The following is a 15,146-nucleotide window of genomic DNA, read 5'->3' on the forward strand; positions in this document are numbered from 1 at the left end:
TTTTAACACCAATTACTATTCAGAAAGAATCTTTCAGCATATAAATTACACTTTGAAATATATATATATATATATATATATATATATATATATATATATATATATATATATATATATATATATATATAGTAATGAGGAATTTGCATAGCGCCTAATCTTTAGAAGCTCTAAGCGCTTTACAAAATTAGACGAAACCCTTAAAGATAAAAAAAACAACAGATAATGATATGATTACAAACACAAACACCATGAAATTAGAAAACATAGAAAAACATGCTGAGAATATTTAAGGTAGGAAACATTATTAGGTCTTTAAGTTTGTTCTTGCAGTCGAAATAAGTGAGTCTTGAGAGCACTCTTGAATGTGATCACTGTCTTTGTGTCTAAGTTCAGTGGGCAATTCATTCTACGTTGCTGGGCCCTGGTATGCAAAAGAACGCTGTCCATATGACTTTGTTTTCATAGTGGGAATAATGAGTATACAATTGTCAGAAGAGGAGCGTAAGTATCTTGCTGGTGTGTGTGTACACATCGGTGAGGTCAGATAGGTATGTTGGACTAGAGTCCGTCAGTGAAACGTAGCAGAGAACAAATTTTGTGTTTGATTCTGGATCGAATGGATAGCCAGTGTAGGGTACAGAGCAGCGGGGAGGTGTGCTCTGATCGTGGTACTCTAAGTATGATCCGAGGAGCTGTGTTTTGAACTTTTTGAAGTTTCTGGAGTAGATATTTAGATGAACCAGACAGAATTGAGTTACAATAGTCCAGTCTTGAAAGTAGTAATGAACACACAAGTGTTTTAGTGGCATCAACTGAAAGATATTTGCGAATGGAGCTGATGCGTCTCAGCTCAAGATATGCAGCCTTGCATATGTTCATGACATGTTGGTGCAATGTGAGAGTACTGTCCAGAGTAACACCTAGGTTTCGCACTGATTGTGTGAATTTAATGTTGGTGTTGCTGATATTTATTGTTTGAGGTAAAGGATGTGAATGAAAAAGTCTTTGTGTTTTAATCAGAATGGTCTCAGTTTTATCATCATTCATATGCAGCTTGTTACATGTTATCCATGATTTCACATCAGAAATGCCCCTCTCTACACCTTGGATGGTAGCATCAACTTCAGTTGGGTGGCTAGATTTGTATATTTGGGTGTCATCAGCGTACAAATGGTGAGACACTGGATGACGATCTATGACACTTGAGAGCGGCTGAGTGTATATAAATGAAGAGAACAGGTCCAACAACAGACCCCTGTGGAACACCACAACATAGATCAACTGGGCTGGAGTGTATTCCATTTGCAGACACAATTTGTGTCCTGTTGACCAAGTAGGACTTGAATCACAGTAAGGCTGTATCATGAATGCCAAATACATGCTGGAGACTGTGAAGTAATATATCATGGTCTATTGCGTCAAATGCTGCAGACAAATCAAGGAGAGTGAGGACTGTAATCTTTCCGCTATCCAAAGTAGAGAGAATGTCATTAACTACTTTTAGAAGAGTAGTTTCAGTACTGTGGCAAGGGCGATATGCAGATTGTACATTGCTAAAAAGACTGTTTGGATTCAGATGAGATACAAGCGGTTATGGTATAGTTCAATTAAACCAACAAAATCTTCCAAATCACAATGTTTTAGAATAGCATATTTAAGGACTTCGGCCATTAATCAATTACAGTTTTATAGATATATTGTGTACTTGGCATCTTTTAAGTGCAGAATGAACTGCTTTTACTGTCTATAATTGTTGGTTAAATTTTGACAAAGCGAGAGTTTTTAGCACTACTTTGTTCCCATAATGGGTAATGATTTTTTAGATCATTGGCTGACTAGTTTCCATTTTTTTAAAAATATATAATTCAAGCTCAGTGTCTGGTTTAGATATGAACAATAATGAATACCTTAAAACTGTTATTGGTCTTTGTTCCCAACTAAAGTTAGTCTCTTTACACAACACATTTTTTTGTTGTCGTTTCTAGATTAATATAAAGACACTGGAGATTCGATAATACAGTGCTGATAAATGCAACGTACTACTCAAATGGAGATAAATGCAATATACTACTCAAAGATTCTTCCGAGTTGCTTACAAATACTAGGGTGTCATCATTATATTCTGAAATTCAAAAGTCTATGTCATGTACTTCCCAATACAACTATTATATTTAATCATTATCACAAAAATCTCAGCACAAGGTACAAATATATAAGGGGACAATGGATCACTCTGTCTACATCCGCGATGAATATTAAACCATATAGATATGTGTTCATTCACAAAAACACTCGATTATATATCATTATATCATTGCAAAAAGCCTACCCTCATCTGTAAATTAAACTATCAAAATTACTAACGTAGAAACATTGGAAATAAACATGGCCAGGTTACTGCATGAAATGTTCTTTTGTTGTTGTTAAAATCAACCGAGAAGAGTATATCCTAGTGTATTATGTTTTTCTGCATGCAACTTTAAAATTTCGCCTGTAATCTAATGGATATGAAGTCAGCATTGTCTTTAAAAAATGTTATATAATTGATGATATCAGAAATCTTAATGTTTTGTGCAGGAATCAATACATTTTCTACTAACCAATAAAGTCGGAATTTGTTTCCATATCTCTTTCAAATAAATGAGCCATTTCACTTATAGATTAGTGGAATGTAGGCAGAAAGATCTAGATTTTATTCAGTTAAACTTCAATCCTAAAATCGTATGGATATTAAAGAATAAATTATTGCATTTATAAACTTTGCCACCTGGGCTTTGCCATTAACACATCAACACAATACTGATTTCCATTGGTTAATTGAAAACGCTCATTTTGACATTGACGTAAGGATAGGCTGGGATTATTTCAGAATTATCGGATGCAATGAACCTTGTACATGGATTTAAAATACGAGCAAAGCGTCATTAGTTTCCCCTGCATAATATAGAGATTCCTGTATGGCACAGACATGATTCTTAGGGGATCGTTTATATCAAAATTTAACTTCACAGATCTGTCGCCTACTATAAAGTCGACACAATCATCATCACATCCTCCACCTTCCATCTTGGCTATAAATCAGATGGTTATATTTATTGTAATAGAGGATTTACATTAAATCACGCGTTCACAAAAAAAAAATGCACTCCCTATCACAAGCACTAAATGCCATGCAGGTATCCCGAGGCCACGATATTTCTTACCTGGAAAATGTAAAATTGGCGAAGGGTGACACCGATTTCCATACTGGTATCGTGTATTTTATTGTAGAGCACGTTTACCTAAGACAAAATATAATTTCATTAAGATTTATTAGAGTTTACGATTTTGACAAAGATAATTAAAAAAAATGTTATTAGAGTTTACGATTTTAACAAAGATAATTAAAATATAATGGCTATGTTTATCTTTGGTATAATATTTTTCACATTTTTAGCAGAAAATGTGTACACGTGACAATTTATTCATAGCATAAAAGAGACATATAACTTCTTTGTACTCAGGATAAAAAAGGAAGTAAACATAATTATATACATTGCCATCAAAGGGCGTGTTCCATTAAAAAAAGAAAATAAACGAATACTCTCTGAACCACACACTGTTTAGATTTTGGCCGTTTCATACAGGTGGCCACTATATTCAAGTCTAGTAGGTATTATACCTGCCTTTTAGGGAAAAAATAGTTTCCTGTTTTAAAGAGGGACCCATTAAGGGGAATTTTATTGTAACGAAACCTACAAAAAGAACAACATGGCCATATGGTTTTAAAGAAATTAGGTCATGTGAGATGTGTCGAAGTAAGTAATAACTCTTCCTTGCGAAGGCAATCCAAACAACATTTAGTAGGTCGGGTTGGATGGAGCATCGTTTCGTTCCATTCCAACTCATTTTTCTTCCTTTAAAGAAGATACATTATATAAATGAAAAGAACTATAACTTGTTACTTACACCGTTAATAATATGTGAGTAACTTTCTCTTATTTTTCTTGTTACAAACATCTCATTTGGGTCGGTATTCGGATGTGTATGAAGTGATGAATATCTGCAGGTAGAGATCAAATATATTTTACCTATGTAAGTAGTAACGTGGGATACCGTACGTACAATGGGAATTAGCATTAAAAACACCCCTGGGATCATATACGTACAATGGAAATTTAACATGGCGAAAAATCGTGGGACAATATACGTACAAGGGAAATTAACATGGGAATAAATCGTGGGTCAATATACGTATAAGGGAAATTAATATGGGAATAAATCGTGGGTCAATATACGTACAAGGGAAATTAACATGGGAATAAATCGTGGGTCAATATACGTACAAGGGAATTTAACATGGGGAATAGAGTTTGGGCTTGTTTAGGGACAAGGGGAATTGAATATGGGATTTTTTTTTTTGAAATTTTTTTTAAAAAAAAAGGGGTAGGCAATTGAAAAGTCATTCTCTTTTCGAGAAATATGTCTGGCCCTGAAAAGGGCCTTTGGGTTTATGTTAATGTTTCCATTAACATAAAGGGCACCGCATTGGTCTTCTTCTTGTCCTTAGGCTGCGTCTCACTGTTGGCCCGTAAATTAGCACTCTTTTGAGGCATCCTTGTCTTTCGACGTAGATCCTACGTATCCACAGACTGGTGTTTGTCCTGTGGACAACGGTCCACTTGGATCGGACATACATGAGCATGTCCGTCCTGAACATCATGGAAGACACAAGCGTAGAAGATTGCACATCGGTCCACATCTTGAAGCGACGAGAACAGGTGAATCAATGCAGTGAACTGCGCTTATTTATAGGTAGAGGTAGGATTGAAACGGATTGAGTTCATTCGCCAATCCGAACACGCGTTACAAAATTCAGTCAGCCCGCATCCAATCCGAAGAGAGCAGTCTGTGACGTCACGTAATCTATACAGATTTGCTAGCGCTTGTGTGCAGTCAATCTATGCGACAGTGATTCAACATGACGGAAACTCAGAAAACGATCCATTGGGGTGCACCAACAGGGGAGACTGCCCAAGGGAACCCGGACTTACTTTCAGAAGAGGTGAATTGGGATTTTGTGGATTTTCTCTCCTCGCAAGAATTTGTTCCGGAACCTTCGTTACCTTCTTCATTACCGCAAGTGGAGAATTTTAGACAGAGACAGAAAGAAGAAATGGAGAAATTTATACAACGACAAAAGGAAGCGGAACAAGCTTTTCTCCTACAGCAACAGCAGCAAGAAGAAGTGGTAAGAAAAAAACAACAGCAACAACAGCAAGAAGAAGTAGCAGCAAAGAAACAAGAGGGTGAAAATCAAACGGTCACGGTACTGTTGGACATTTTAGCGGAGTTAAGAAGTCTGAAACAAATGTATCAGACTTCTTTATTACGACCGAAGAGAATACGACCTTCCCGAGCTAAACACGTTAACCCTGTGACTAAGCCTACCGTACCACCCTTAGTGATTTCAACCCAATCATCATCATCATCATTACGCAGTCCAGAAGTAGGCCTTGGCCGTGGCAAAGGCTTAAGGCAGTTAAAGTTGATTGCTTAAACTCACCCCTACACCAAAATAAAGAGGCCCTTTTCAGGGCCACCCACATTTCTCGAAAAGAGATAGCCCTTCAATTTTGCCAATAACTCAAAAAAAATAACCCACCCATTTTACCCTTATGGTACGTGTCTGTGTATGAGTGCGTGAGTGTAGCTTCTTATTTTAAAATCAAAACTCAAAGACACTTACCTTGTATCATTAATTTATTCTTTTCTCCATTTTTTACAATCCAATTCACAATTCACAACAGAACACTTTAATTAAAAGTTCATTGACTTCTTCTGTCTCCTTGTTTAGTCTCTCTGTTTTTTTAATTTTTTCACCGTCACACTCTTTTTCTCTTCTTCTTCCTCCTCGCTTTCTTCCCTTCTTCTTTTCTTCTCCTGTTTCTTTTTCTTCACATGTCTTCTTTCTTCCTCAGAAGAATCCCTCTCTTCCTCTGAAGAATCTCTCTCTTCTTCTGAAGAATTCCTCTTTTCTTCTGATTCCTCTTGTTTCTTTTTTGGGCAATCTGGAGACCAATGTCCTTTTTCTTTACAATAATAACAGGTATCTTTACTTTTGTCTTTTTTAGCCCCTGTTTTTTGACGGTCTGGACACTCTGAAGACCAATGCCCTTTCTTCTGACAGATATAGCAAGTATCTTGACTTTTATCTCGAAAGGAAGGAGAGTAGTCCGTCGGCTGGTCTGAAGAGAATTTTCTAATGACCCCTCGCAAAGCTCTGACGAAACGTTCGATTTGGTTAGTCTCTTCCATCGTTGTGCTCGACTTGAGAGTGAAATGAATAGTGAAAGGACAAGACACACACCCTTTTATATACGCTGGTCTGCCATGACTATAAATTAGTCTATGGTGTTTAAACTTGAGTCATTTGACGTTTTGCACTCAAGATGAAACGATCCTATTCATTCGAGAAGAAAGAAGAAGAAAGTAAGAGGCAGAAACGTGATCTATCGCCTCGTACCAGGGCTGAAATCTTGGCACAAATTCATGCCAGTGATTTTGAAGAGGACATGAGTGAACCAGAATTTGAAACCTCTAAACCAAGCTCGCCACCCTTAGTCAACCCTGAAAAATACTATTCCATTCGAGAGACGGAAAAGCGCTCCTCTAGAAAATTTAGAACCACGGCTTACAAATACACGGTGAAGTTTAAAGATTTCAAGGCTGAAGTGCCGTTAGAGAAAGCAGAAGTGTTTATCACTGGGGTGTGGGATTCTCTGCTCACTGCACTCAAGCGACAATGTCAACCCAAAGAAGACGATCGCTTGAGACTTTCCATACAACACGACGGTTTGAAATCCCCTGTTTGGATCGAGTTTAGCACCCCTGCAGAATTGACCGCTTCCAAAGTCATGGACAAGATTCAACACGTGCAACAATCTAATGACCAGTTTGACATCACCGATGGAAAAGCCACATTGGACATGACCCACGTCTCTCCTCCTCAAGGGACCGGACGCAAAAAGATGTTATTAGTGAACGAGCTTCGCAGCATTAAGCGTAGCCTTGTCCAAATTCACAATCCTCATGACCAGATGTGTTTAGCCCGTGCCATCGTGGTGGGACGAACCTATGCCAACAAGAACGATACGGTAGAATGGAAAAGAACCTGGAACACTATTCAACGTTCCTATCGAGCCAAACAACGAAACGAAGCAGAACTCCTGTTGCAACAAGCTGGCCTGTCCAAAGACACACCCTGTGGCATTCCTGAGATGCAAAAATTGCAAGATGTCCTAGCTCCACGCTACACCTTGAAAGTGCACCCTCAAGAAATGCGCGGGCCTCTGTTGTTTCGAGGCCAAGATTTTAAGGACGGAAAATACATTCACCTTTATCATCACGATGACCATTTCGATACCATTACCAGTATCACTGCATTCCTGGGATACGGTTATTATTGTGAGAAATGTGATTATGGTTATAACAATCGAGAGCAACACAAGTATTGTGGAATGAAATGTCCAGGATGTTTGGCCTCTCCACCCTGTCTGAGCGAAGAACCAGTGCCTTGTTCAACTTGTCTGCGCACGTTTGTCAGCCCTACCTGTTACCAACAACATTTGAAGACGCAAGGTTCACAGCAGAAATGTGCTTGTCAACTGCTGAGATTGTGCCCTACCTGTGGACAAGGCATACTTAGTAATAATGCCAAGGCACACGTATGTCGAGGAAAGAAAAAATGTCACATTTGTCACCACATCGTGGACTTGGAACACCAATGCTACGTGCAAAAATACCAACCCCCACCAGAGAAAGAGGACGGTCGCAAGAAAAAAGGCAATTTCATCTTTTTCGATTTCGAATGCATGCAAGAGACCGGCATTCACATTCCTAATTTCTGCGTGGCTCATCGAGCGTGCGAGAAGTGCATTCAAGAACCTATCTTCAGTCATTGCCCTCACAGCAGCAAGATTCCTGGAGGGCGTGAAAAAATCTTTCGGGGACCGAACACGTTAGCCGATTTCGCTCGATGGGTCTTAGACCCCATCGACAAGACGTGGAGCCAAGAGGACATCGAACGTTACGGAGATTGTCATCGTCATGCCACGGTGATGGCTCACAATTTCTCCGGATACGATGGACAGTTTCTTCTCAGATACTATACGGAACAAGGCACCGAGCGTCCTAAAGTGACTTTGAACGGAGCCAAAATCATTTCCATGCAAGTGGGACAAGTACAGTTTAAAGATTCCATGAGTTACTTGGCCATGCCTTTGAGTCGAATGCCCAAAACGTTTGGAATGACAGAAATGGCTAAAGGGTACTTTCCACACTTTTTCAATACTGAAGCCAATCAACACGCCGTTCTAACCCATTTACCTGAGGCTCACTATTACGACCCCGACAACATGCGTACCGAACAACGAGAAGCTTTCTACGCTTGGTACCAGACTCACGCCTCCGACCCTTTCGACTTTCAGGAAGAAATGCTAAAGTATTGTCGTTCCGACGTGGACATTTTACGGCGTTGCTGTGGAAAATTTCGAGAACTGTTCATGGAACACGGAGGGGTCGATCCTTTGAAAGAAACTTGCACCATTGCCAAAGCGTGTTCCTTAGTGTATCGACAACGATTCATGCCTGAAAAGACCGTGGCTGTCATCAGTCCTCAAACGACCAACTATGTCAAACGTCAATACTCGATCAAAGCCCTACGTTGGTTACATTACTTGTGCGACAAGGAAGACAAGTGGATTCAGCATGCCCGCAACGGAGGGGGCGAAAAGACCATCGGAACGTATTCGGTCGATGGCTGGGACTTAGAAAACCCCAAGATCGTGTACGAGTTTAACGGTTGCTTATTTCACGGATGTCCCGTCTGTTACCCTGATCGTAGCACTAAAAATCAGTTTTTACAACGAACCATGGAAGACTTGTACCAGGACACTTGTCAGCGACGCCTAAAGTTAGAACAGCAAGGATACCAAGTGGTGGAAATGTGGGAACACGAGTACGATCACCGAATGAAAACCGATCCCGAGTTTAAACTCCTCGTGGAAAGTTACCAGTTCATGGACCCGTTGAACCCGAGGGATAGTTTGTACGGAGGAAGGACCAATGCCACCTGTTTGCTGTACCAAGCCGACGAAGAGAAAGGAGAAGAAATCAAATACTTGGACGTGTGTTCGCTGTATCCCTACGTGTGCAAATATTGTCGCTTTCCTGTAGGGCACCCGCAATTGCTGACGGAACACATCGACCTGAAAAACATTCGACAATACGAAGGCTTGATCAAGTGTAAAGTTTTGCCTCCCACGAACCTATACCATCCCGTCTTACCTCACCATTGTCAAGGCAAACTGATGTTTCCCTTGTGTCGTACTTGTGCCGAAACGTGCAACCAAGACCAGCCTTGTCAGCACACCCGGGAAGAACGGGCCTTGACGGGAACCTGGGTCAGCGTAGAATTGTTCAAAGCTCTGGACATGGGATACCAACTGTTAGAAGTGTACGAAATTTGCCACTTTCCTAAGACACAACAATACCACAAGGGTGACCCCAGTCAGAAAGGCATTTTCGCCGACTACGTGGATGCCTTTTTGAAACTGAAACAAGAAGCTAGCGGCTATCCTTCCTGGTGTCACACTCCCGAAGACCAAATACAATTCAAAGAGGAATACTATGAACAAGAAGGCATCTCTTTAGACCACACCGAAAAAAACGAAGGCAGGCGATCGTTTGCCAAAGTGATGTTAAATTGCTTGTGGGGTAAAATGGCACAACGACCGTGTTTACCCAAGACGGAATATTTGACACAACCTTCTCGCTACTTCCAGATGATTCACGACAAAACCAAATACATGAAATACGTGGACGTCGTTCGAGAGAATTTGATCTTGGTCAATTACGAAGAAGATTTGGACTTTGTACAAGACGACCCTTTTGGAAATGTCATCATTGCGGCTTACGTGACAGCTCATGCTCGCTTAAAATTGTACGAAGCTTTAGAACTGTTAGGGGAACGCGTCCTGTACTTTGACACGGACAGTTGCATTTACATCCATCACCCGATTCAACATCACCCTGACATCGAAGGAGACCGTTTAGGAGCCTGGACAGAAGAGCATCCCGACGACAAGATTCTAAGTTTCGTCAGTGGCGGACCCAAAAATTACGGCTACGAATACCGGGACAAACAAGGAGAAGTGCACACGACGTACAAAGTAAAAGGACTGACTCTGAATTATCGTACCAGTCGAGTGGTCAGTTTTGGGGTATTGAAAGAAGCCTTGCAATCGGGAGAGGATGGAAACTTTAAAGTGACCACCTATCAACCGAACAAGATTGTACGTTTACCCACTCATCACATCGTCAGTCGGCCCTTGGAAAAAGTCTATCAGATCGTGTACCAGAAGCGAGTTCGACTTCCCAATCATTTCACCTTACCGTATGGACACGTTGGTATAAAACATTGGTTGTAAGAGGATAGTTACCCACCAGAAAGATGACTTTGCCACAGCAAGAATCGAGTGAGAAACCCGATGAGAACTCCAAGTTCAAACCCTACCATTTTCCAGTCTTCTTACCTGACTATTGTGATTGTGCCCGTCGATTGGACACGTTTCAGAAATGGCCTACGGATAGGGAAGGATTACCTTCTTCGCATGTTTTAGCTAGAACAGGATTTGTCTACTTGGGACCTGAGTCAGGATTGGGATACGAGGTACAGTGTTTCGCTTGCGGACTGAAGTTACGAATGGATCTATGTATCTATAAAGATTCAGCTATTCTGGAACATACTCGATGGTCTCCGCACTGCCCTTACCTTTCTATGGCCTTTCCACCCATCACACTACGGTACAATGTTGACGGTACCTTAGAGACGGTACCTTCCAGAACAGGACATAAAAAACGTAAAAAAGGAAAGATGTACAAGCTGGAGACTGCATTGCGACTAATATAAAAAGGGGGCTATGGTCAAGATCGATAGTTCATTGTGACTACCAAGACCGAGGGAACAAGATGAATACTTTCAGAGAAACACAGAACAAGTTGTTTAGAAAGGCACAATTCAAGTGTGAGGCTTCGGAAGTGGAATGCGATTGTGAGCCTTGCGATGGGTACGATGCTGTACGCTGTGACCTTAGCGATGCCGTAAAGCATCATGGGAACTTTAGTGTCACTACCCCCTATCATGGAAAGGGATGCTGTGCGTGTCAAACCTGAGGGATGCGAAAGTGATGCCGCTCGTCCTCTTGGACATTTTACTGGGTTTAAAGGGGAATGTTCACCTTCACGTCTACCCCACTACGGATGTCATCCAGCCCTGAGCAAACTCCTGCCCATGTCACTCAACCCTCATCGAAACGAACCTGTGAAGACGAATATTCGTTCCCTGTGCGTTTGTCGGAATACTGCGACTTTGAAAATCGTCTTCAATCGTTCAAAGGAAAATGGCCTAAGTATCTGGGAGGACCGACCCCCGAAGAATTAGCCAGAGCCGGATTTTTCTACTTGGGCGAAGGAGATAAAGTCAAGTGCTTCAGTTGCGGTGTGTCACTTCACCACTGGGAACCGCAAGATTCGGCCTACGTAGAACATGCTCGATGGTCACTGAATTGTCATTACTTATCCTTAGTGGGACCGAGACATTGAAGTAACTTACCATAATCTGTTCATGGATACTTTACAAGAGAACATTCGTGCTTTGCCTGTGGAGTTGAGAGAACGCATTTACCGAGAGCTGGTCAAAATACAAGTGAAACGTAAAGAACAATTGCATCCGTTACGTCACCGGTGTTTGAACCACTGGTACCTGAAGGCTATACAAGGATTGATTCAATTGAAAGTGTTCCATCGGACAGACATTGATGAACGATCCTCTAGTTTTAAAAAGGATTGGTTTGTTATGGACGATTCTACCTACATCATTGTAAACTTACTGCATCGAATTCCAGAGGAAGAGTTAACGAATTACCAACATCTTGAACACAATGTCAACTTAGTGAAAGAGGAAACTTCTGAACGCATTGTAATGTGCAAATTAGTGACTAAATTAAATAAATAAATTCTACACTGAAGTAAAACCATGTTTGTGCAAAGAGTACATTTCTTGTGTCAGACCAAAGAGGATTTAGTATGACCTATTCATGGATACTTTGCTAGAGAACATTCGTGCTTTGCCTGTGGAGTTGAGAGAACGCATTTACCGAGAACTGATCAAAATACAAGTGAAACGCAAACTCAAAGTGATTCATCCGTTTTTAAATTATGCTCTGTTCCAAAGTACAAGAAGACTGATTATGAGTAGATATTACATCAGGCACAAAGTTAAACGAGGCTATTGGCCACCACCCAACGATTCCAAAAACAGTGTATATACTTATGGATACTTTACAAGAGAACATTTTGGGCTTGCCTGAGGAGTTGAGAGAAAGGATTTACCGAGAGCTGGTGAAAATACAAGTGAAACGTAAAGAACAATTGCATCCGTTACGTCACCAGATCTTTAACCACTGGTACCTGAATGGTATAAGAGGACTGATTCGTCAGAAATTTTTTCAGTGGTCAGACCTTGTTGAACACTTTCAGTTTGGGGATGATGATGGACTAGACGTTCGTAATTTTGGTTACTTCGAGATTCACTTACTGCAACGTATTGAGGAAGACGAGTTAAAGGATTACCAACATTTGTTACATGGAATCTGCTTAGAAAAAGACGAAACATCTAGACAAACTCTGACGTTTCAGTTACAGTATGTAACATTTAAATTCCCTACTGGAGAACGAACATGTTTGGTTAGAAATTACCTTTATTGCTTCCGAAACAAAGACACTATAAAATCAAGCTGCCATGCCACGGATTATGTCACATATTATTGAACAGATTCCGTGGAAGGTACTCAATGATCATATTCAAACCGTGGATCATTACCATCAATTATTACAAGAACTGTATCCGTTCAATTTGGGACGACAAGTGGTGTGTGTCTTAGTGACTTGTTTTCTGGGATTTCGTTTACCAGCCGATTCTTTGTGGACTCTTTACGGTCAGTACTTACCACCTCAATGGCCTTAAATGGTCACGAAAAACTCCTTTTGCTCAAAGCCTTGCGTTTTCATCTGGATACTTCTCGACCTCAACAGGAAAAAAGATTCGTCAACTTTTAGCTACCCAAGACGTGTATGACGATGTGTGTGTAGCTTGTGACTTACATCCCCATTGGACAGATGTCCGTGCCTGGAAAGAATGGGGTTTTGAGGCTTGGACCCAAGAAGTGGCCCAGTATGCACGAGACTTGTTCAAGGAAAAAAGTTACTTTTCAACCCGTGTTAGTGACGGTGGCAGAAGAACCCGTCACCCAGGACAGGACTGTCGTGGACAAGCCTGAAAGACCCTTTCGGGAGGACACTTGTGTGACCTTACCCCCTATAGAACTGGTTAGAACATTACCCAAAACATGTTGTACAGACACTTGTTTTTATTCCACGTTAATGGTTATCATGTGCCTTTTATTCTTGTACTTAAGCCTTTGGCTTTTATGTATTTTTGTCTTTGGTATTCATGTTTGAAAAAAAAAACATTCAATAAACGTGTTCTGAAAAAGTATATAAACTCTTGTCTTGTTTGTTTTCATGTCACAAGTGACATTTCTCACACAATGGCTACCTCTGCTGTCTCTGCTCCCTCTTCCTCTACTGTCAAAGTCATCGACGAACACTTAGATCGTGCCAGTTGGGAGGCTTTGTATCTTCGCCATCCCTTTAACATGCTCATTGCTGGACCTAGCGGTTCAGGCAAAACCGAATTCGTCAAACGTTTGATCGAACATAAACATCATTTGATCGATCGGCCACCTCAACGGATCGTGTGGTGTTACAAAGAGTGGCAATCGGCGTACAACCTCTTGCGAGAAAGTCAAGGCGATTCCATCGTGTTTGTGGAAGGCATTCCTAAAGAAGACGACAGCATCGTCTCTGACTCCCGTCAAACCCATTTGGTCATTTTCGACGACATGTTAGGAAAAGACGAAGAAGAAATTAAATTGTGGTTCACGCGCAAAGGGCATCACCGTAATGCCAGTGTCGTTTACATCACCCAAAATTTGTTTCAACAAAGTAAAGCCCATCGCACCATCAGTCTCAATGCGCATTACGTGGTCTTGTTTAAAAGCCCTCGAGATAAATCGCAAGTGCAAGTCTTAGCCAAACAGTTAGGAACGCCTTGGCTGACTCAGGCGTACGACGATGCCACTCAAACACCACACGCCTATTTACTCGTCGATTTGAAACCTACGATTCCCGAGGATTTGCGATTTCGTACCCACTTGTTTCACCACTGGTGCCAAGACGGAGGGCCTGTCCTGTACACGTCTCCGTCCTCGACTTCATTTCACTCCCCATAAAAAAAATCTATAAAAACCTCAGACCCTTTCTCGTCTGTCTCACACAGTGTGAACATGACGTCCCTTCAGTCGCATCTTCCCGTCAAATTGATTCGTGCCTTGTATGGCATCAGTCGAGAAAAAAATCCACAAACACGAGCTCGTGTCTTAGAAGCTAGTCTCAAAGAAGTCTTACGATGGTTCACGGTGACAGTACGTCAAATACTCCAAGGAATCATTCAGATTCCTCATCAAACCAAACGCTTTTTCTATCGAAACAAAGTCGCTTTGGTCCAACTGGCCGATCCCCGCATCGACACTCAAACCAAGAAACAAATCATTTTGAAACCTGGAGGGAGCGGTACTCTAGGAGGGGTCATCATTCGCTCTCTCTTAAGATGGAATCCTAATGCCCCCAAACTTCTCCCCAAGAAAAAAGTCCAACGAAGCCCCAAGAAGAAAAAGAAAAAGACCAGGTCCCCAAGGAGAACTTCTCCAGTGGCAGGACCCTCCTCTGATCAGACACCACCCCGGAAAAAGAAAAGAAGCCCCCAGAAAAAGAAACAGAAAAAAAGTCCCCAGAAAAAGAAAAGTCCACAGAAGAAAACTAGTCGCAAGAGAGGCACTTCGGCCAGGACGCAACCTTACACTCGCAAACCACGACCTGCCACAGCGGTGACTGCGTCTCCGGCAGCCTCACGTTTATCCACTTCTCCGTTAATGACACCCAGAACTGAAGAGTACTTGGAGACGTTGATCACACCAAGAACTTCT

The 15,146-nt window shown here is 41.3% G+C and overlaps 1 protein-coding gene across 1 annotated transcript in view; it reads right to left on the reverse strand.

The window, feature by feature from the left end:
* LOC149777573 (metalloprotease mig-17-like) overlaps positions 1 to 15,146 on the reverse strand; it is a 40,689-nt gene that overhangs the window by 15,282 nt on the left and 10,261 nt on the right. Inside the window, exons 3-4 of the mRNA XM_089940810.1 lie at positions 3,949 to 4,042; positions 3,204 to 3,281 (exon numbers count right to left, since the gene is read on the reverse strand). Coding sequence (XP_089796936.1) covers positions 3,204 to 3,281; positions 3,949 to 3,999 — 129 coding nt within the window. The 5' untranslated portion in view covers positions 4,000 to 4,042. The remainder of the gene's footprint in view (positions 1 to 3,203; positions 3,282 to 3,948; positions 4,043 to 15,146) is intronic.

The sequence above is a fragment of the Sinohyriopsis cumingii genome, chromosome 18 (assembly GCF_028554795.1).
Source record: "Sinohyriopsis cumingii isolate HCF-2022 chromosome 18, ASM2855479v2, whole genome shotgun sequence".
NCBI classification, from domain to species: domain Eukaryota; kingdom Metazoa; phylum Mollusca; class Bivalvia; order Unionida; family Unionidae; genus Sinohyriopsis; species Sinohyriopsis cumingii.